This window comes from Borostomias antarcticus (genome assembly GCF_949987555.1).
Source record: "Borostomias antarcticus genome assembly, chromosome: 22".
NCBI lineage: Eukaryota > Metazoa > Chordata > Actinopteri > Stomiiformes > Stomiidae > Borostomias > Borostomias antarcticus.
The window spans coordinates 12,164,052-12,184,168 of NC_140255.1; the positions used below are offsets into that span (position 1 = coordinate 12,164,052).

Below are 20,117 nucleotides of genomic sequence, written 5' to 3' on the forward strand. Positions count from 1 at the left end.
CATTTGAGTTCTTAAAAAATAATTTATTGTCTGCAATCAAAAACAAAAAGTGCAATGTTGATATTTGAATATCAAATAAATAATGGTGCACAGATGAGTATGGAGGAGCATGGTCTAAAATGGGGGGGGCGGGACATTAAATTTCTGGTTTGCAGATTGACAGCAATTGGTAGGCCTAAGTTTGTCTTAAATCAGAATATGTCAGTATGGTCCCCTTTACATTGGTGTACAATGACTTGCTACTGTATGTAAACAATAAGAAAAAAAAAAATCACTAGAATGGTCTTAAAAGGATGTTACCATATAGCTAGCTGCCATCACCTGGTTTCAGTAGAAACTGAGGTAAACGTATCGAACCCCCTCCTACTTAACCCCCTACTTCTGATACAGTGGTTCGTCATTTACAACGGTGCTTGTGCCTGTGCTGTCACAAGCAGAGTAAGGTGTGGGTCGCCACCATTTCCCCAGTACCTTGAACAGTGGTTCCCTTACAGTACATTACGAATACAAAATCAACAAATAAGGTATATAGCAATGCTAACATGTTCATCTTTAAACACCCAAGAAGAAAACAGACACTTCTAATAAGCACAATCGAATTTCAAGGCCCCTTTGTGAGCTTTGCAGGGCACGTGCAGTTCATTGGGGGGAAAAAGCACTACAAGGCCAGTGCTCAGGAACAAGTCTCTTTGGGTTGTTCAGCACTCTTCTATGAGCAGTTCTTCAGAACTGTAGAGTTTCTTTTTGATCACCCTGAAGCCAGTGCTCAGTCTGATGGCTTGTCTCATTACTGGATCGGAGGAAGACTTAGTGCGAAAAAGCCCCTGGATTTTGGGCCACAGTCCCCTAGAGTCGAGCCTGAGTACGAGTGTCAGCTGGAAAGTGGGGACGAGGTAAGGGTCCACAGCTATCTGCTCCACGCTCTGGCACTCGCCGCCCTGCTCCACACACAGGTCTATGAGCGCCCCCCGAAGGCCGCAGGGCTCACTGGCCGCCAGGTGGAGGAGCTCTCGGCCAATGTGCTCCAGAAGTTTCTCTGGGATGAGCAGTTTTGAGCACCTCAGGGTACTGTCCTTAGCTTCCCTCAGACTCCGGGCGATCAGGTCAACGATGCCTTTCAGAAGGGTCTCCTCCATCGGATCGTAGAACAGGTCCCCATCAGACGCAGAGACTTCAGAGCAGGCGTCAGATCCTGTTAGCAGTGAGAGAAGGACCATGTTAAATGAGTAATCTACCTCGTAATGGTAGGCCAAATAGAAACACTTTTCGTTTAGTTTTTCCACATAAACAGCTATTAAAAGACCACTGAAGACTAATGATGGTATTCACCTGAGTCTGAGAGGTCACTTCTGCTTCCATTGTTCGAGATGGAGTCAATGCTGCTGTTGGCTCCTGCGCTGAACTCCGCCAATCTCTGCACAAGTTTCCCCCAAGAAAGCCGTCTAGGGGAGCCGTCAGTGGGGGACGGGGGGGCACTGCCACTGTCAGGCACGCTGGAGGTGGTGAAGTGAGTAGGCATCATTTTCAATTCCAGTGATCCGTTCCTACAGCTTCTCAGGACCATCAAGTTCTCATGACTGTGGGGGAAAAAGACCGAAATAAATTAGGACATTGCTTTTAAACAGTCTAGAAAATCAGGGAGGTAGGTTTCCAATGTGCGGTTAGTTGAAAGAAAGCATGAAACAGCATTAAACTAAACTAACACATAATGAATGGACTAGCTACCCAGCTCCTTTGTTGAGAAAGCAACAACAGCAGCAATATATTATCAGCGAGTTTGCTGTAGCACGCCATAAATACTTAAAACACCGTAATGACAACTTTAAAACAGTAGCCTACTTACAGTGATATGTTGAGAAAAGTGCAGTTATCCCAGTTTGTTGAGCTTTTCAGGACAAAGTATGTCAGGTTTGGTGGCTAACGTTGTTCCTGGACGGCAGCTCTCGGCTCTTTGTGCTGCTCTTACTCTCTGCTGCAACAACAAGTCTTTATGCAGCCCGCTAAGAACACGCCCCGTTTCTACTTTTCAACCAATCACGGTTTAAGAGACGTCATCGGCTCTGTGTTTTGCCTGGTAACATCCCTGAAGAAAGGAGAGGAGGAGAAGATAAAGAAAAGGGGGATTGCGGATTTTGTGGAAATATACAAGTCCGGACATGTCAAAGTACCATATCCCTTCAAGACTTCAGGTGAACTTTTCATTCATTCCATGTCGCCACTCAATTTATGAGTGTGGGATCATGCAGCAGGCAATAGTTCCGAAGTATTGCGGTGCTGCAGATAAATATGACATCATACTTTTTTTTCTTTTTTTTTTGAAATAATTGCATCATTTCTAGAGTCCAGAGCATACAGTGCAACAAAGAACAGAATGGTTGAGAACAGCTCTGCACAATTCACTGTTCAAAATACTCAACATGTGAACGATGGGTCTACAATATTACAGACATTATGCACCATTGTGCCATCACATGCACAGCATCACTATTTGTAGTTATTTCAATACTTGACATGATTGTAGCATTGCACAAAGGTTAACAGATACGTACGAGGAGGATTTAGCATAATACATAGGCTAAAGTAAACAACTTGCATGTAAAATAGCCCTGATACAAAGGCAAAGCAGTTTGTATTTTATTTTATTGGGGAACCATTGAGACAAAGGAAGGAATTTAACAAGGAAGCCCCGCATACAAAAACGTACAATAACATTAACATAGACACAAAAATACAATTGAAGCCTACAGAATCATATGTGCCATTTATATTTAGCCTAGAGTTGTGTTACTGTTTTGTAATCTCAGTGAATTTTACATCATAAGAGGGTTAAATGCACAGCACTTCATAGAAGACATTGTGTAGGCTACTTGCAAGTGATGTAGGCCTATCATTCATACAAAATATGATTAAGATGGCCTGTACATCTGTTACTGATCAAGCTCTCCCCCCAAAAATCAAAACGCACATATATGGTTCTTCGTCTATAGGCCTCAATTGTAGATACAAAATGTAAAATCCAAATATAAAACAGGAATTGAAATACAAAGTACAGTATACAGAATTTGAAAAGTGTGCAGATTTAGCATAATACACAAACAACCTGCATGTAAAATGTCCCTCTCATGCATCAATGATGATACATGATAACATAATCTAATGCCTGGTGAATCATCTAAAACAAAGAACTCCACCCCCTGTATGTAATAAAGATCAACATAGCTAAGAGTTGCTAACTAATCTTAGTGATCAACTAAATAGAAAATCAAATCATCTGTAAAGTCACCTGGCCCACATTCCTAGGACTATAATCACAATGATGCTGATTGTGTAACAGATCATGTTTTGGGTTTACATTCAGTCAATCCAATGTAATTTGGTAGACAGTGTCTGAGTAGACATTATACTATGTTGCTCTTGAAGTCATTCCTACCAGAAACATATTTTTGGGTGTCTGCCAACAATATACAGTGTGGCAACAGGAGAGAGGGACAGCCTGTACTGTACAGAAAGAGGAACTGAAAGAAAACAACAAAAGCTGAGTGGTCACAGAATGTGCTGTCATGTTAAGACTGCAAGGTCTTTGCACCATTTTTATCATCAGTTCACTGGAAAACAAACAACATAATTGTTGTCTACTATAGCCTAGCTGAATAAGAACCATATATCATTGAAGTTAATTGTTTTACAGCTTTCATTATTTGCTTTCTATGTCATGATTGGTATGGAATACTGATTCAATTTGTCAAAAAAAAGAAAAAGATCTACAGTAAAGAGCCAATATCTGAGATTCAATCAAATGAGTTCAGCAGTGTAAAAACAACCCCTCAAAAGCCTAAACTGGGCACCTTTAGGACCCAGAGGTGTGCCTCAGAAGGTCAGTTATGCCCTTTTATGGACCACAGAAACAGACAATAACATGAAGCCCAGAACAGTACATTCTGTCTGTGTATCCACACACCCCCAAACTCTACCCCTCATTCAGATGAAAACATTCATTCACAGCTGGAGTCCCAAAGTACAGTACCAGTACATTTCTCAACTTTCATCATGGAAAAAAACAAGACAGACCTCATCCCACTGAAAAGTGTCAGCTAATACAGCCTTTTAAAGCAACAAATAGTTCATTGCGCAAAATACAAGAACATTTCTATAGGCCTATATAATAAACATGCCTACATGCAAACATTTTTACACAACTATTTCTGAATAGAACATGATAACAAAGCCACAACTAGCTAAGGACAAACCACAAAGGTCCAATACAAATACCCAGAAGCAGCAGGAGCAGTCACAGGAACACCAGGCATACCAGCTACATAGCCAACCACTCGCCCTGGAATGTGTGTATGATGTTGTTTACAGACACTATTTGTTCTGCCCTGTCCTCTAGTGACTGCCCGGTACTGTTGAGAAAGCAGCTGTGAGGGCATTCTGGAGGGAGTGGACTGAACAGTTCTACGAACAAGCTGCTGTAGATTTATGAGCGACAGGGTATGTGGGAAAACAATTCCTCACTGCTGTGAGTGTATGAAGTCACCTCTCCTGGTCCTTTGCTCTTCGGCCTCGGCGTGACACTCAGACCGAACTGTCGTTTCGATTCACTTCGAAAACAAGTGCACAGTAAACAAGCCCCCTGCCTCTGCCCCCCACCCTACCACTCACACACACACACACACACACAAAACATATGCACAGTGAGCCGACGTTGTGCACCAGCATGTGGTACCTTACTTATGCAACATGCATTACAATGTACTTCTTTTAAATATTGCTAACACTTAAAAAAAAAAAATATATATATATATATTGTTTCCATATTTTAATATATTGTGAATGGCTTGTGTTTTGACATCCTTTTTTTATAGTCACTTTCCTCTAATGCAAATAAAAGGAATTCTGCTTCTAATGTGTATTATGTTTTATACGGTTGATGACACCTTCCCTATTGTAAATTTCTAGTCTCAGGAGAGAACAGTGTTGTCTGTGTCTGTTGTGTGTCTGCCTGTATCATTGTCTGTTTTGTGTATGCCTGTATCAGACAGTGTCTGTTGTGTGTGTCTGCCTGTATCAGTGTCTGTTGTGTATGCCTGTATCAGACAGTGTCTGTTGTGTGTCTGCTTGTATCAGAGTGTCTGTAGGGGGCTGTTGTGTCTGCCTGTATCAGTGTCTGCTGTGTGTCTGCCTGTGTCAGCTCAATAACCCATCCTGCACGTGTTCGTTCACTACTTTGTACTACTTTTCCGTGTCACCCTCAAAACATTTCTGTTCAACTTGAAATAATTTCATTTTGTGGTCATAAGCTAATTACATTACCTGCCTGTGATTCTTGTTTGTGATAAATCGAGCTTCAAGTATTTACTGGAGAATGACAACACGCATTTCTGCACCTCACAACTCTTTCCATATTCATGCTGAAAATCTCAATCCAAAGAATACTACACCGAGATGGATGATTAATGTCATGCAGCTTTTAACTGAGGAATCGTATGATTTATTGCAACAGAAATATGTCATTTATAACCATAGCCTATATATTTTCAAACAAATCAAATTATACAAACCCATAGGGTTGATTACCTATATGTACAAATATTGAAACCAAAATAATTATAAGGTTATTTATGCAGATAAGCAATTCCAGCTGAAAACATATTTTGTTTTCTAACATAAACGTGGTTGGTTGATCTGTCTGTGCTTGTTTATTGGCCGTTCTTCAGGTAGCTCCGTGTTTCACGTCACAACGATATTAACTGTGAGTAATTCCCTTAGGCCAAGTCTGCAGACTTACGGTAAGGGGGCAAAAATAATCAAAATGTTGGCCAGAGAGCCCTCATGCACTCGACGATTTGCAATGGGACAGCCCTAAGCCCTCATGCACCTAGCGGGAACCTGCCTCAAAGTCTGTGAGTCTGTAGGGTGGACACTGGGACTGGGACATGGTCTGAGTGAGTCCGTAAGGGTGGACATTGGGACTGGGACATGGTCTGAGCGAGTCCGTAAGGGTGGACATTGGGACTGGGAAATCGTCTGAGTGAGTCCGTAAGGGTGGACATTGGGACTGGGACATGGTCTGAGTGAATCCGTAAGGGTGGACAGTGGGACTGGGACATGGTCTGAGTGAGTCCGTAAGGGTGGACAGTGGGACTAGGACATGGTCTGAGTGAGTCCGTAAGGGTGGACAGTGGGACTGGGACATGGTCTGAGTGAGTCCGTAAGGGTGGACAGTGGGACTGGGACATGGTCTGAGTGAGTCCCTAAGGGTGGACAGTGGGACTGGGACATGGTCTGAGTGAGTCCGTAAGGGTGGACAGTGGGACTGGGACATGGTCTGAGTGAGTCCGTAAGGGTGGACAGTGGGACTGGGACATGGTCTGAGTGAGTCCCTAAGGGTGGACAGTGGGACTGGGACATGGTCTCTAGTTTCAGCCTGGTGATTTAGAGCATGTTTGGTTGTGGGGTTTTGTAGATATTCGGGATACAGACAGTCCAAACACTACATCCTAATTCAACATTATATATAGCCAAATCTTTAACATTATATATAGCCAAATCTTTAACATTATATATAGCCAAATCTTTATTATATATAGGCAAATCTTTATGTAAAAGAAAAAATATAAAAATAAAATTCAGGGTCATCATTTTATATAAATCAACAAAAAGGTTGTGCATGTTCAAATGTCCCTGATCAAAGTTTTAGATGACTACAAATAAAAAATAAAAAATCTTTCCTTCATCTTGTTTTCTGAACAGTCCTCTGAAGGATCATGTCAGTGAAGTTTATTTTATGAAGGGGTGAATCCCAGAAGCTGCTCGATTGGTTTGTATCGCCATTCATCTGCTTCCAGCTCCTCAACCAAACTTGCAAGTTTCTCCATTCGAGATACCTGTTGATCTAAAGACATAAGATGTTAGATAATTTAGTAAAAAACAATGACAACATGGCATCCAATTCATTCAGGTAATAAACAATCCCAATTTTGTTTTAGATTTAATGAGCCAAACGCACTCAAAGCCAACTCAAAATAAATTTACCAGATGACTGACTTACCATGTTTCACCTGTTTCAGTGTGGATGCCACTTGATAGCTGAATACAGACTCACATAAAAATCTGTCAGAGCCATCTGAAAAACACAGATGCACAAGTTAATTAACAGTTATCGAGACAGGTACAAAATGAATGTAAACTGAAATATATTCTATACAGTCATATAAAGGAGAGCAGACTTGACCACATGACATTAAATGATTAAGACATACAATTGTCAAACCGCTCACATTATGCAAACATGACCCTCTCGGGGCTTTGCTGGCCAAATTTGGGATAAATAAGCACTCCACAAAAACAACAACACAAACACAGAGGACTCCAGCCCCCTCAAGCCTCTCCGCTGTCCCATTTAACTGTGTGGCCTTTGTCTCTAATCATGGAACACCCACTGCTTTCCTGCATGACCCAACTAAGCACATTAATTAGAGCTTTGGGGACATGAGTTAACAAAGCAGGGGCAAGTAGCCAGATGGGCCCTCCTATCAGGCTGCTCCTATCAACAAACCCCCCTGTAATGTGTCAGTGGGTGTGATGGAGGATCTGGCTGAGGAGGGGGGTGGCTGGTGTCAGCACACGTCATCCCTCTGTCAGAAGAGCAGCTTCTAAAGTTGGGTATGATGCTGGGAACGGTAAACCTTTCCTGGGTTCAACCAAAGATTGAGTCTTCATCTCATGGTCTCGGTCTCAAGACCGCATGAACGTGGTTTTGGTCTGGGCCTGGTCACCCGATGTCTGGATCTCGTCTATGGGTCTTGGACAAGAGCAAGACCTTTTTTGGTTATTTTCTGATAATTACACTGACTCAATTACCGTTGATGTTCAAGTACTCAGTCCACAAACATCCTGGTCAGGGAACGGACTGAAGAGCCTCTGTTCTTCTGCATGTTTTTCGTATTGGGTTCTTAGGTAGGCAACTCTTGCGAAACACAGGGAGAACATGCAAACTCCGCACATAAAGGCCCGGAGACCTTCTTGCTGTGAGGCGACAGTGCTAGGCACCGTGCCTCATGTGAGCGATTTTTGGGGTTCAGTGTCTTGCTCAAGGACACTTCAGCACATGCCGAGAACTGGGATCAAACCGGGGACCTTGCAATCCCCAGCCGGCTGCTCTACCTCCTGAGAATGCCAGGTCCAGACAGACCCTGACCCAACCTCAAAATGTCTACTCTAATGTCTGCTGATTTCTGGGCATAGAACTGGGAAATACAGTTTTTCTGCTCCTTTTTCCCATAGATCAGCACAGTGCTGCCATAGACATGAGGAAGGAAACAGATATAAACTCTTCTTGATGGCTTATAAATAGAAATGGACCTAATGATTTAAAACGGTCGTTTTGACTGAGTGATACCCAGAAAAAAAAAAGTTTCATGCATGTCTATGGGAAAAAGTATTTACCCCAGGTGCCTCACGTGACTTGCAATACCGAGCAGCCACATCCATGGCTTGGTCTGTGGCTTACCTTCCATCATTTCCCCGGCACCTTTAGGATAGGTGTACAGGACTTTCCGTGGAGGGATGAGTTCTGAGGCACTGAATCCAGACCCAGTTACCGAGCTTCCGCTGACACCTCCCGCAGAGGAGGATGAGGAACCTGCAGCCATCCTGATGCATAATTGCAACATTAAAGAATCAGAAGCAGTTAAGCCAGGTAGTTTTTACACATACTAGGAATTTGTTTTGGTCATTGTGCATAATGCTGATGGAGATTGTTAGACAGGGTGCAAGGACGAGATGGGACGGTGCAAAGATAGGACAGTGCAAATGAGCAGTGCAAAATACAAAACACAATACAAAATGGTGTGCGATGAGTAGGAGTGTAGTGCTTTGTGTGTGCGATGTTTTTATAGTGCTATATACAATGCGTGCCGTTGCGATGTGTGCTGTAGTGATTTGCTCATACCAATAAATTACAAATTATTTTATATTGATTTAAACCATGTCAATGCAGCCTGGTTATCTTATGAAGTTGTGCTAACTGTTAGCGTTAGCTAGCTGTATCAGATAACGTTAGCTAGCTAGCTATGTCTAGATCAAATCGCTAGCTAGCTATTCTAACGTGTGCCTTCCTAATGTCACACCGAACGTAAACTTAGAATAACATACTTAAAACCTATCTAAATTGGTTACAAAAGTTATATATAATTGATAAAACCTTACCCGTTTCCGTGCAGTAGTTTAGCTATGTTTTTAACGGTGCAGCTCCTTTCAACAATTAAAACGTGTATGGCTGAGATTAGATTGGTACATGAATAGGTTTCATCTTGTTCGTTTTCTAACAAGGAATAATCTAATCCATGTCTTTTATAACTCTATGATGACGCGCCCATTTTCCTACGTGCCGTATGTCGCACCACGCGTCGTAAAATACTATTTCATCCAGCCACAGTTGCAAAGCTGTTAGCACATTTAGCGAGCTAGTTAGTTAACTAACTACCTACCTACTTAAAAATGGACATTTTACGTCCAACGCTGATAAACATAAATGGCAGGATATACAGAAGAAATGTCATAAAAGAAGAACATTATGAAGATGAGGAAGACGATGACTTTTCGTACATGGGACCACCAGGTACCTCATCCACATTGGTCCCACCAACGCTATGATGCTTTCTTGACTTGAATGTTGCTTCTGCAATAAATTGAAGGAACATCCAGTCACAAAAGTGATCATGTGCTCTCTGTGCTACCATTTGTAGTGGCTAGGAGGAGTTGGCTATACTGAGAAGTAATCTTGTTAGAGCATCTTGTAATTTACCTGCATTTGTTGTGGTGTCTAGAAAGTGAAGAGTTTATGGATGAACCCTGTGACAGTCACGCCATAGAACCGACGGATAAAGGTTACCGCTGTGCCATCGAGGTCCCAAGTGTTCTTTTCAAGTGAGTTGTTGTGATGATGATACAGTAGTGTTGCAACTGTCTGCATGCGAGTGCTGTTTTTGTAAATGGTCTCTCCATCATGGTCTCTCCATCATGGTCTCATACACACATTTGCATAAACTGTGTGTGATGTGTATTGTCTTGTGCTTTATGTATGACAGGTACATTATTGGGAAGAAAGGAGATACACGCAAGCGCCTTGAGTCCGATACGAAAACATCAATCAACATTCCAAAACAAGGAGTGGAAGGAGAGATAGGTGGGTGGGTAGGTGGCGCGGGTGGGGGGGCAGACCCGCCTATGAAGTTATGATCTAAACTACTGGGGCAACACCTCCCGTAGTCTCGCATAGCCAGACCTATCTCCACACTTCTTTTATGCTGTGCCAGCGCCGGAGACAGGTCTGGCTGGACATATTACCATTCTGCAATAGGGGGGAATAAACACAGTATATCTTTAAACCAATCACAGTCGTCTTGGGCGGAGCCAGCCCTGGACGCAGCGACGGAGCTCATGCAAAATAGTCTTGATCGAATCTGATTGGTGCCAAGAGAATCTCTCGGCCCGAATCAGATTAATTTCATGTCAGTCTCGCTACTGATTGGGCAGTGTGACAACGAATGACAAGGTTTATTGCCAAAACCTACATCAGTTGAGTCAGACTACACCTCCCCTAACCGTCCTTTTTTAAGCAGACTGCTAGCCTGTCTGAATGCACAGATGTACTGTCAGCTGGCAAATGTCTGTCTTTGTTTTGTCTATGTAACAGTTATCACAGGCTCCCAAAGGGCAGCGGTCTCCTCTGCAGTCACGCGTGTCGAGGTCCTGGTGGAGAGCTACAGGAGGAAACAGCCCTTCACCCACTTCCTGTCCTTTGCTCTGAACCACCCTCAAGTCCAGGAAGGGTTCCTGAAGTTCAAAGATGAGGTCATAGAGCAGTGTTCTCAGGTAAGGAGGACTGCCACTAGTGGGCCTCATTTTTAGATAGATAGATACACTATATGGACAAAAGTACTATATGGACAAAAGTATTGGGACACCTACACATTACACCTACAGGAGCTTTTATGACATCCCAAAAATTCTCTACTGGATGAATGGGCAAACATTCCCACAGACACACTCCAAAACCTTGTAGAAAGCCTTCCCAGAGGAGTGGAAGCTGTTATAGCTGCAAAGAGGGGACCAACTCCATATGAATGTAGAATGGGATGTCATAAAAGCTCCTGTAGGTGTAATGTGTAGGTGTCCCAATACTTTTGTCCATATAGTGTAGATAGATAGATAGATAGATAGATAGATAGATAGATCGATAGATCGATAGATAGATACAGTAGACAGATAGATCGATAGACAGATAGATCGATAGATAGATCCATACATACATACTCAATATATACAATAGCAGTCCAGATATACTCAATGTTTAGACACATTCAAGTGCTCTGACTGATGTGCAAAGTGCATGTGCAAAGGACAGAATGTCAAAAAGCAAATGCAAGCTTAGCCCACAAACAGTTCATTGTCAGCAGGCCTGGCAAAGGCAGATGGGTTGTAAAGTCTAACAGCACCCGGCAGGAATGACCTCCTGTATCGCTCCTTTACACACCAGGACTGAATTAGTCTGTTGCTAAAGGTGCTCTTTATCTTAGCTGACATGCTGTGTAGGGGGTGCGAGGTGTTGTCCAAGTTGTTATAATATTATGATTATTTAATCCTATGTTTGTTAATCTTAATTCAATTTCTTTTTGTTTGTGCTATAGGATAATGGAGTAGATGGAAGCATCTTTCAAAACCCTGCCAAGCTTCACCTCACGGTTGGAACACTAACACTTCTGAACGACATGGAAGTGACCAGAGCCTGTGAACAGCTCCACCAGTGTCAGGACTTCATCAGGTGGGTGTTAAACAACTGGATAACGGCACTGAAGATTGCCTTATGACGTTAGGTGCTTCAATTAACCGTCCAATCTATACTCTTATTAGGAACATCACAGAAGAAAAGCCTCTTCCTCTGGCGGTGACCGGGATAGAGTACATGAACGACGACCCTGCCATGGTGGACGTCCTGTATGCTAAGGTCCATGTGAAAGATGGGTCTGACAAGTAAGGATGCTTGGCCCGGTTGCTTTTATCTTGAAAAATGAAAAGGGCTTTTGACTTCCATGCACTTTATCTTTCTTTCTTTGCAACAGTTTGGCCATGCATATGATCTATTAGCTTAGAGGAACTATCCGAGGTTGAACTCCTGATTCCCGCTATGTTCTGCTGTAGGCTGCAGCTTGTTGCTGACCGGCTTGTGGAGCACTTTGTGTCCGCCGGGCTGATGGTCAGAGAGTGGGACAGAGTGAAGCTGCATGGCACTGTCATGAACACTCTGTTCAGGAAGGATCTGTCAGGTGAGTAAGTAGCCTTAAGAATAGATTCTCAAGAAGATCCATACATAGAGAATAGATTCTCAAGAAGATCCATACATAGAGAATAGATTCTCAAGGCTACTTAATTCTCGAGCCTAGTGGCCCATTGGGCAGGAGCCTATCTCCTGATTCCATAGTGTGAGGCAGCTTGATGTACAAGTACACCCCCTGGACATGACCTGAGGGACTTAACCCCAATCCATCCCTTGATGCAGAGTGCCAAGCAGGGAGGCATTGGGTACAATTTGTATAGTCTTTAGTACTGTCTGACTCGGCCGGGGATTGAACCCCCAACCTCCCAATCACAGGGCGGACACTCTAACCACAAGGCCATCAGTAGGCTATGATTGATGTGTGATATTTCTGAAATAAACATGTTTTTATGAAGCCGCATCTAGTGTATTTCACTGGAGTGGTATGATTGGAATGGGCCTGATTCTGAAACGATAAATAAATTAGAGCTTCACTACACGTATTCACTTAGAATTAGAGCTTCACTACACATCTCAATTTCCTCTAATCTAATAGCTGGGCTATAAACTGGCAAGCAGCGATGTAAAAAACTGCATTCTGCGTGACTGTGACAACAAGGACTTGCAGAGCTGCGTCTGTGAGCAGCCTCTCCCCGTTTGGCCAGGGTTCTGTTTGTGCGAGTGAGTAGAGTGTTTTCCAACTCCCGCAACAATGGCCTCATTGATTTGGCCATGGATTAAGTCCAGGTCCAGTTCTCAAACATGAGTCTGCGCGGGGCTGGCCATTACCATGGCACAAAGGAGGGACAGCCAGGCTCTTTGGGGAGCGTGTTTACCAGTTTGTGAACAGGGACTGTTGAGATTCAGAGCTTATTTTTGTTGTGACCATATCCCCGTTAAGCATCAGGATAGTGTTTTCTGCTCTCAGTTTCACTAATGTAATTAGCCTGACTCTGACTCTGTCCATTGTAAGTAAACATGTTGCATAGGCCTATGTGTCAGGTGGTTTTGCTTTTATCCATTCATCAAGCCATGCTGTGTGAAACTGAGTCATCTGTTCTTTCTGTGTCTTATTAAGACACTTATTAATCATCTCTAGTGCTGTTCCTTGTTTTACAGCTGAAGGCAAGGGTGGTCCTGGAAGACAGAACATGAAAGACCGGGAGGCCTTTGATGCAAGGATCATATTGAAGGTCAGAGGAAATCAAAATCGTCATTGCTACCTCAATAACTGCCTTATCACTTACACACAACTGTTTGCTCAACTCTGCGTACAGCCTGTGGAATAAAATAAGGACACGATCTTACGCAACCCAGAGCTATGACGACATGGTTCCCGAGTAAATGCCATTCTAGAAAAACAGTTCACATGTACAGTAGGCCTCTTAGTAGATTTCCAATGTTATGTTTGGGAAAACTGCCCTCTGGTGGTCATTTTCATGGAGAGGGCCAAGGACTGAATGAGAGTTTGATTAGGATTGAAATTGTGTTTTGATTAGGATTGAAATTGCATTTTTTAAAGCAACAGTACAGAAATCCCACAGTGACTTGCAAAATGCACAATAACTAAAGTAGACACTACTCAAAATATTAAGGTTTATCTCTTATATTTGATTAATTTTCAGAATTGGCCTTCCTGAAAAATTCTACAATTGGTGCATTTGCTTATCATTTCCCCCTTCAGATGTGACACTAAGGGAGTGTTTACACCACAGCATTTATTTAGAATCAAGTGCAGTTTGTTTCATTTGGAGAGCAGTTTGAACATTGTTTTTTGCAAACCAGTTGAAAAGAACCAAACTGCCTCCCCCAGGGGGGGTTGTCTCAGCATGATTGCCAGACGAGCAGAGCACAGTTAGTTTCATAGTTCATCTCGTATAACACTTCAGTTAGCACTGACATTTGTTCGGTATTTTGGAAATATGTTCCAAACATATCCAATATTACCAAAGGCACAGAAGCTAAGCTTTTCTTACAATACACTTCAAGTGCTTATAGGCGATGTTTCTTGCATATTAACCTAACTGAATGAAACGTAATATCTTGTTCCCATTTTGTGTTATCATGGCAGAACTTTGGATCATATCACTTTGGAGAGTTTGATCTGAATGCTGTCCACATGTCCCAGAGGTACTCCACTGACTGTACCGGCTTCTACACCTCAGCAGGCTGCATCAGCTTCTAAACTTAGGTAAGAGGTCAAATGTCAACACACAGACTCTCAAAAACAGTGAACAAGTCTCCTTGCTTATAGCTTGGACATACAGTATGGTAGCTGCCATAGCTTGGTGAAAGCCTGAGCATAGCTGACCAGCAGGGGGCACCATAGTCATAAATCAGAGAAGTCTGAAAGAGCTGTCTGGTGCAAGAGGAGTAGATTGCCATACTGGCCATTTGACCAAGCAGGTGGAATACTTGAGACTGAACATGAGAACAGTGTTCTCATCTAGTACTGGGTTGACCAGCTGAATAGGTCTTCAGAAACACTTAGATTGTTGTGCTCTATAAATGGCCGTGTACAGTCAATCAATCAATCAATCAAAGCTTTATTTGTATAGACGGCCTAACTGTCCATATCCCCCCTCCCCATCTCTGCTTGTGCAGTCAGAGAGTGAATGCAGTCATTTGGAAGCCAGATCACGGTTGTCTGTTCTGCCGTCACAGGCGGCTCAGCTCAGCCTGGCCCTGTCCAACCCCCCCCCCCCCCCCCCCCCTCTGCTCAGCTCAGCCTGGCCCCGTCCAACCCCCCCCTCCCCTCCTCTCCTGCTTGTCATGCAGGGAGGCAATCGCTGGGTGGCCACAAGTCCCACTGATGGAAGCCAAGGGAGCTTTTGTCTGTCAATTCTGCCCCTCCCCGCCCGCCCACCGGTTCGGTGACTTGATTTCCCTGTGTTCCTGGAGTCTTGTCGACACAACCGATTAGGCAGGGGTATGCAAATGTCTCCATTGGAAAACACAGCCAGCCACCCAAGCGTTCATTGATTAGCGTGGCTCAGGCCCCGCCTGGAATTTATGCCACCTCCAACCTGGGACTTCAGAGGGCAGCCGTAATCAGCCGGAGACGGTCCTCCTGAGAACCCGGGGCCTTAATAAAAAATCACAATCAGGTTTAACGTCAAGAGGCTTCTGGGAAATGTCAATACGTCTCCAAGTAAACACACAGAGAGATTGGGTCATTTGCACCTTGATTAGATTCAGTGAGATTGCACACTCTTATTTTCCTTTGGCAGAAACGTGATTCAGGAAGCATGGGCCACAGCGCTAGAGACACACGTCAGCAAGCATACAGACACTTATCAAACATGTGATTGGAGGTCCATTTTATACAGAAATCCATAATCTCATTAACTTTTGCAGCCACAAAGTCGTCTTTGGCGTAACACTACTCTACTCCTCGTCTCTGTGGCTGGTAATGAATGATGTTTTGAACGATGAATGATGTTTTGTTTTCAACTCTGGACACACTAGCGTTGTGTTTCTGCTTGTGCAGTGCCAGTCTCGCATCCTTTTCGAGCCCGGCTTGGTACATCTACAGTATCTGCCTCTTGGTTCATCTACAGTATCTGCCTCTTGGTACATCTACAGTATCTGACGAATTGGTACATCTACAGTATCTGCCTCTTGGTACATCTACAGTATCTGCCTCTTGGTACATCTACAGTATCTGACGAATTGGTACATCTACAGTATCTGACGAATTGGTACATCTACAGTATCTGACGAATTGGTACATCTACAGTATCTGATGAATTGGTCCGCTCTTTCCTTCGTACAGTGGGAGGCTCCTACATTGACCCCTGAGGTTGCAGGGCCCACATACCTGTCCTTTTCGACGGCGCCTGATAAATGAGATCTCAGTGATAGTTTAGAGGACGACAGACATTTCCTGTTCTTCACTCTTCACTGAGGATTTCATTGGAGGCTTTACTGCTACTGTACTGCTACGGTTTTAATGGGCACGTTTTACTGTGAGTCCCTACATCAGTCGCTGGGTTTGGTGCTGTAGGTCATCGTAGATCTGTCTCTGCTGGGGAAGGTCCATCTCCAGGTCCTGCAGGTCAGAAGTTGCAGGGCAGTTGTCAACAGATTTACATTACATTACATTACAGTCATTTAGCAGACGCTTTTATCCAAAGCGACTAACAATAATTGCATTTAACGTAGGAAAAGCCAATGTACTACTACTTGCCAGAACTCACAAGTGCATCTTCTTTCTAAAACAAGTGACCAAGAGCATAATCTAGTGCTGAAGGCAAAGGGTAAGAATAGCATTCTAAAGTATAGTGCAATACAATACAATACGATACAATAAGTGCTTAGAAGGGAGGATTGTTGTAGTACTTCTTGAAGAGATGAGTTTTGAGCCTGCGGCGAAAGATGGGCAGCGACTCTGCTGTCCTGACATCAGTGGGCAGTTCATTCCACCACTGCGGGGCCAGGACAGAGAAGAGCCGTGACCATGTCGATCGACCGCAGGGGCTTCGGAGTGATGGGGCAACCAGTCGCCCCGAGGTAGCAGAGCGTAGCGGTCGGGAGGGGGTGTAGGGTTTGACCATGGCCTGGAGGTAGGAGGGGGCTGTTCCTTTCATTGCCCTGTAGGCTAGCGCCAGAGTTTTAAACTGGATGCGAGCCACTACAAGGAGCCAGTGTAGGGAACGGAGGAGGGAAGTTGTGTGGGAGAACTTGGGGTGGTTGAACACCAGGCGAGCAGTGGCTTTCTGGACAAGTTCCAGAGGTTTAATGGCTGACGCTGGGGCCCCAGCGAGGAGGGAGTTGCAGTAGTCCAGGCGGGAGATGACCAGGGCCTGGATGAGATTCAGATTTGACTCAGAGACTCAGATTTGCTGAGTGGTAGAAAAAGGCTTTTCCACATTGCATTTCCTCTGAAAGAGACATTCATATAATTTGGGGAAAAAGTGCTCAAAGCTAGTCAATCTGGGAAATATTGCATAAGCTTCATCAAAGATCTGATAATATGCACTCCCTTTGGAAATAACCATGAAAGCGTCACACACACACACACACACACACACACACACACACACATATATATATATATATATATATATACATAAACACACACACACACACACTTATAAGAGTTCCTACGTAGATACTGATGTTTTTCTAACATGTTATCAAAATATTGTTTATACCTACTTAGCATATCTAATTTCATGCTAGTTATAAACATCGCCAATGTTTCCAAAATGTATTATGAAAATTTCCAGTTTCCTTCAGTGCAAGTCAGATGTTTCCCCTAAATGTTGGATATTGTAATTCCAAACCATACCATGTAATTAGAAATGATGGTGTCACCCAGGAGGATTGGTTACACCTAGAAACTAAAGGGAAAAGAGATGTTTGAAAGACTTTTGACCTTTAAGAACCACAGATATTTTAGATTTACACACTAGGAGAGGAGCTGGAGAACGCAAAATCGTATACGCTGTTAATTACTTTTTAAGGTCAGGCCAAGTTAACGTTCCCAATAAGTGTCCTGCCTTAAAACTAGGGTTCATTGAGCATACCAATGTGTAGGGTACACAATATTTTACTCGGCACCATTAGGAGTGCTGAGACTTTTGAAGAAGCCAGGTACAGTGCTGCAAGTTTTGTAGTTAACGAGTTTTGTAGTTGAGAAGCTTGAAGAGATTCTCAACTACAAGATGGAACATTAGAGAATACGAGGAAAGAGATTCAATAGACTGTTCCTTAACCGGTAAGGAAGGTACACAACAATAGAATAGAATAGAACATTTTTTCTCGCCATATATAACCAGAACAGGCACAGGTACGTTGGAATTCTTGTTATCACTTGTCCTTACAGTATCTTATCAGCACTAATCAATTCCTCATTCCAGTTCCTAGGTACAACTAGACATTATAAGGTTCCCAATCTGTCAATTTACTCTCTGGAGTCTAGCAGTCTATCAAATTGACCTTCATCTAATTATTCTTTCCAATCATGGATGACCGTGACTGTAATATAGGTGATACAGTTATTACAATTAAAAATACAGTTGTACAGAGTCAATTGTTATTGTCTATTGTATAGGCAAGGTGCTCAATTGTTCAAGTGTTGGTCAGGTGTTGGTTCAAGTGTTTAAGGGTACAGTAGTACAGTCAATTGTTGCTGTCTATTGTCTATGGTGCAAGGTATATCGACAGCGGCAGGTGTAGTGCAGAAAGAATACAACACTGGCATTGGACACCATCATTAGTCTTGGAGTATGATGGGTGGAAAACCCGTGTTTTCCTCTTTGATGGGAAGTCGACCGTCTCTGGCATTCACCCATCAGACTGATAGCAGTGGCGTTGAAAGGCGCGGGTGGCCTTGATGGACAGTCAAGGTTGGAGTATTTGAATATGATACAGTACACTGAGTGGCAGGTGATCCCTCCAGGGCTGGCTCTTCATCATTCAGCCTGCTGAGTCTGGAGGGCTACCTGCAGTTGTCAGTGTTTACCCTGGGATCTGTCCTCCCAGAGGCACAAACAAACAAACAGACAAACAAACAAACAAACAAACAAACAGACAAACAGGCTTTCCCCAGCAGCTTGCCAGCCAGGCCCCCTGCTGGCTTTGTGCAGCAGAGTTGAGGATGAAAGTGGAGAGAGAGACCACAGCCGTGACTTGCAGCAGTGTGGCGCACCTCCCCTGCTGCGGGGGGCAGTGCCCAGGGGGCTGTCATGATGGTCCAGGGAAAAATGTAGTCAGACACTTTTTTTAATAGCTGCGTGAACCAGTATGAATCCATTTGAATTAAATCTACACATTTATAGCAACTCCAGCTACAGCAGCTAAGTCACCTGAGAGTACTTGTGAAATGCTGCCAACGAGACGTATTCTCCTCAAAACAGGCTCCCTTCAACGGTTCAAAGAAGCAGCCCGGAGCCAGTGTTTGGTTTGAGTAAGTGGTGTAGAACCAGAGTGAACTGACGTCTCGGGACTCTGAAGCGTCTGATTGGTTATGTCCTGCAGGTCGGAGGTGAAGACCCATGGTGGAGAGATGGAGAGATGGACAGCCTCCAGCGCGAGCACAGGCAGGGGGCGTCCCTGACCCCAATCACCATCAGGCTTACAGACAGGTAGCACCTCTGCCTCCACGGACGTCATCTCAGTATCCAGAGGCTTGAGGCGGCTACCATGGAGCCGACCACACGCCTGACCCTCCCGTCCTGCCCTCCTGAGCACCGACACCATGGTGCACACGCTTCAGCTGAAGAGACCCACGGAAAAGTGCCCCTGGCGTTTTGAGTAGAAGAAAAATTACCCTGTTCACTTGGTCTGGATTTTGTGGTGTTGAAACAGTGGCCCAGCTTCAAACCTGATTTGGTTATTGACATTTATTGATGCACACCAGAGCTGTGTACCGGAGGTGTGTATATTTGCATTTATTATTTCCTCTGTGGTATTTTGTGTGTGCCATACAGTGCTTTTGAAAATTTCCAATTCATAATTCTGCAACAGTAAACATAGGATTGTGCAAACCTCACCATCTTGTCACATGTTCATCCTTGTGCAATTAATTGGCTAATATACAAAATGTTCCTGTGTGTTTACTCAATTACATAGTTTTTATCAGTTTTTATCTGCCAATACTTGATAAGGGAAAGCAGTTCTACACACATTTCTGGTGTTACACGGTTGCCATCATATCTCGAACACGGGGTGGAATTTACCCCATTTACATTTTGCAGATAAGAAATATTTGCAGATAGCAACATTATACAATATGTTACAATATGATAAGCACCTCTGTGGGGATTACATTTAAAATCAAGTGTTTCTCTCT

At 43.6% G+C, this 20,117-nt stretch overlaps 3 protein-coding genes across 4 annotated transcripts; 1 reads left to right on the forward strand and 2 right to left on the reverse strand.

The window, feature by feature from the left end:
- Positions 1 to 8: 8 nt before the first annotated feature.
- On the reverse strand, positions 9 to 2,123 carry ddit4 (DNA-damage-inducible transcript 4). Its single transcript, XM_084456723.1, has 3 exons — positions 1,844 to 2,123; positions 1,330 to 1,577; positions 9 to 1,192 (listed from the first exon to the last, which is right to left on the reverse strand). The coding sequence occupies exons 2-3, from the start codon at positions 1,562 to 1,564 to the stop codon at positions 699 to 701; spliced, it is 729 nt and encodes a 242-aa protein (XP_084312849.1). The 5' UTR covers positions 1,565 to 1,577; positions 1,844 to 2,123; the 3' UTR covers positions 9 to 698.
- A 3,950-nt stretch (positions 2,124 to 6,073) lies between these two features.
- anapc16 (anaphase promoting complex subunit 16) lies at positions 6,074 to 9,303 on the reverse strand. The gene is made up of 4 exons (XM_084455912.1): positions 9,211 to 9,303; positions 8,513 to 8,655; positions 7,052 to 7,126; positions 6,074 to 6,895 (listed from the first exon to the last, which is right to left on the reverse strand). Exons 2-4 carry the CDS (start codon positions 8,652 to 8,654, stop codon positions 6,786 to 6,788), a joined length of 327 nt encoding a protein of 108 aa, XP_084312038.1. The 5' UTR covers position 8,655; positions 9,211 to 9,303; the 3' UTR covers positions 6,074 to 6,785.
- On the forward strand, positions 8,597 to 19,668 carry ascc1 (activating signal cointegrator 1 complex subunit 1; the record flags this gene model as incomplete). 2 transcript variants are annotated; one of them, XM_084455911.1, is made up of 10 exons in its annotated part: positions 8,597 to 8,691; positions 9,831 to 9,930; positions 10,092 to 10,189; positions 10,700 to 10,878; positions 11,694 to 11,827; positions 11,917 to 12,036; positions 12,205 to 12,329; positions 13,439 to 13,512; positions 14,391 to 14,510; positions 19,304 to 19,668. In XM_084455911.1, the coding sequence occupies 8 exons, from the start codon at positions 9,845 to 9,847 to the stop codon at positions 14,502 to 14,504; spliced, it is 930 nt and encodes a 309-aa protein (XP_084312037.1). In that variant the 3' UTR covers positions 14,505 to 14,510; positions 19,304 to 19,668. The 2 variants fall into 2 exon arrangements, with proteins under 2 accessions (XP_084312037.1, XP_084312036.1); XM_084455910.1 differs by lacking the exon at positions 8,597 to 8,691 and adding an exon at positions 9,502 to 9,622.
- Positions 19,669 to 20,117: the final 449 nt, after the last annotated feature.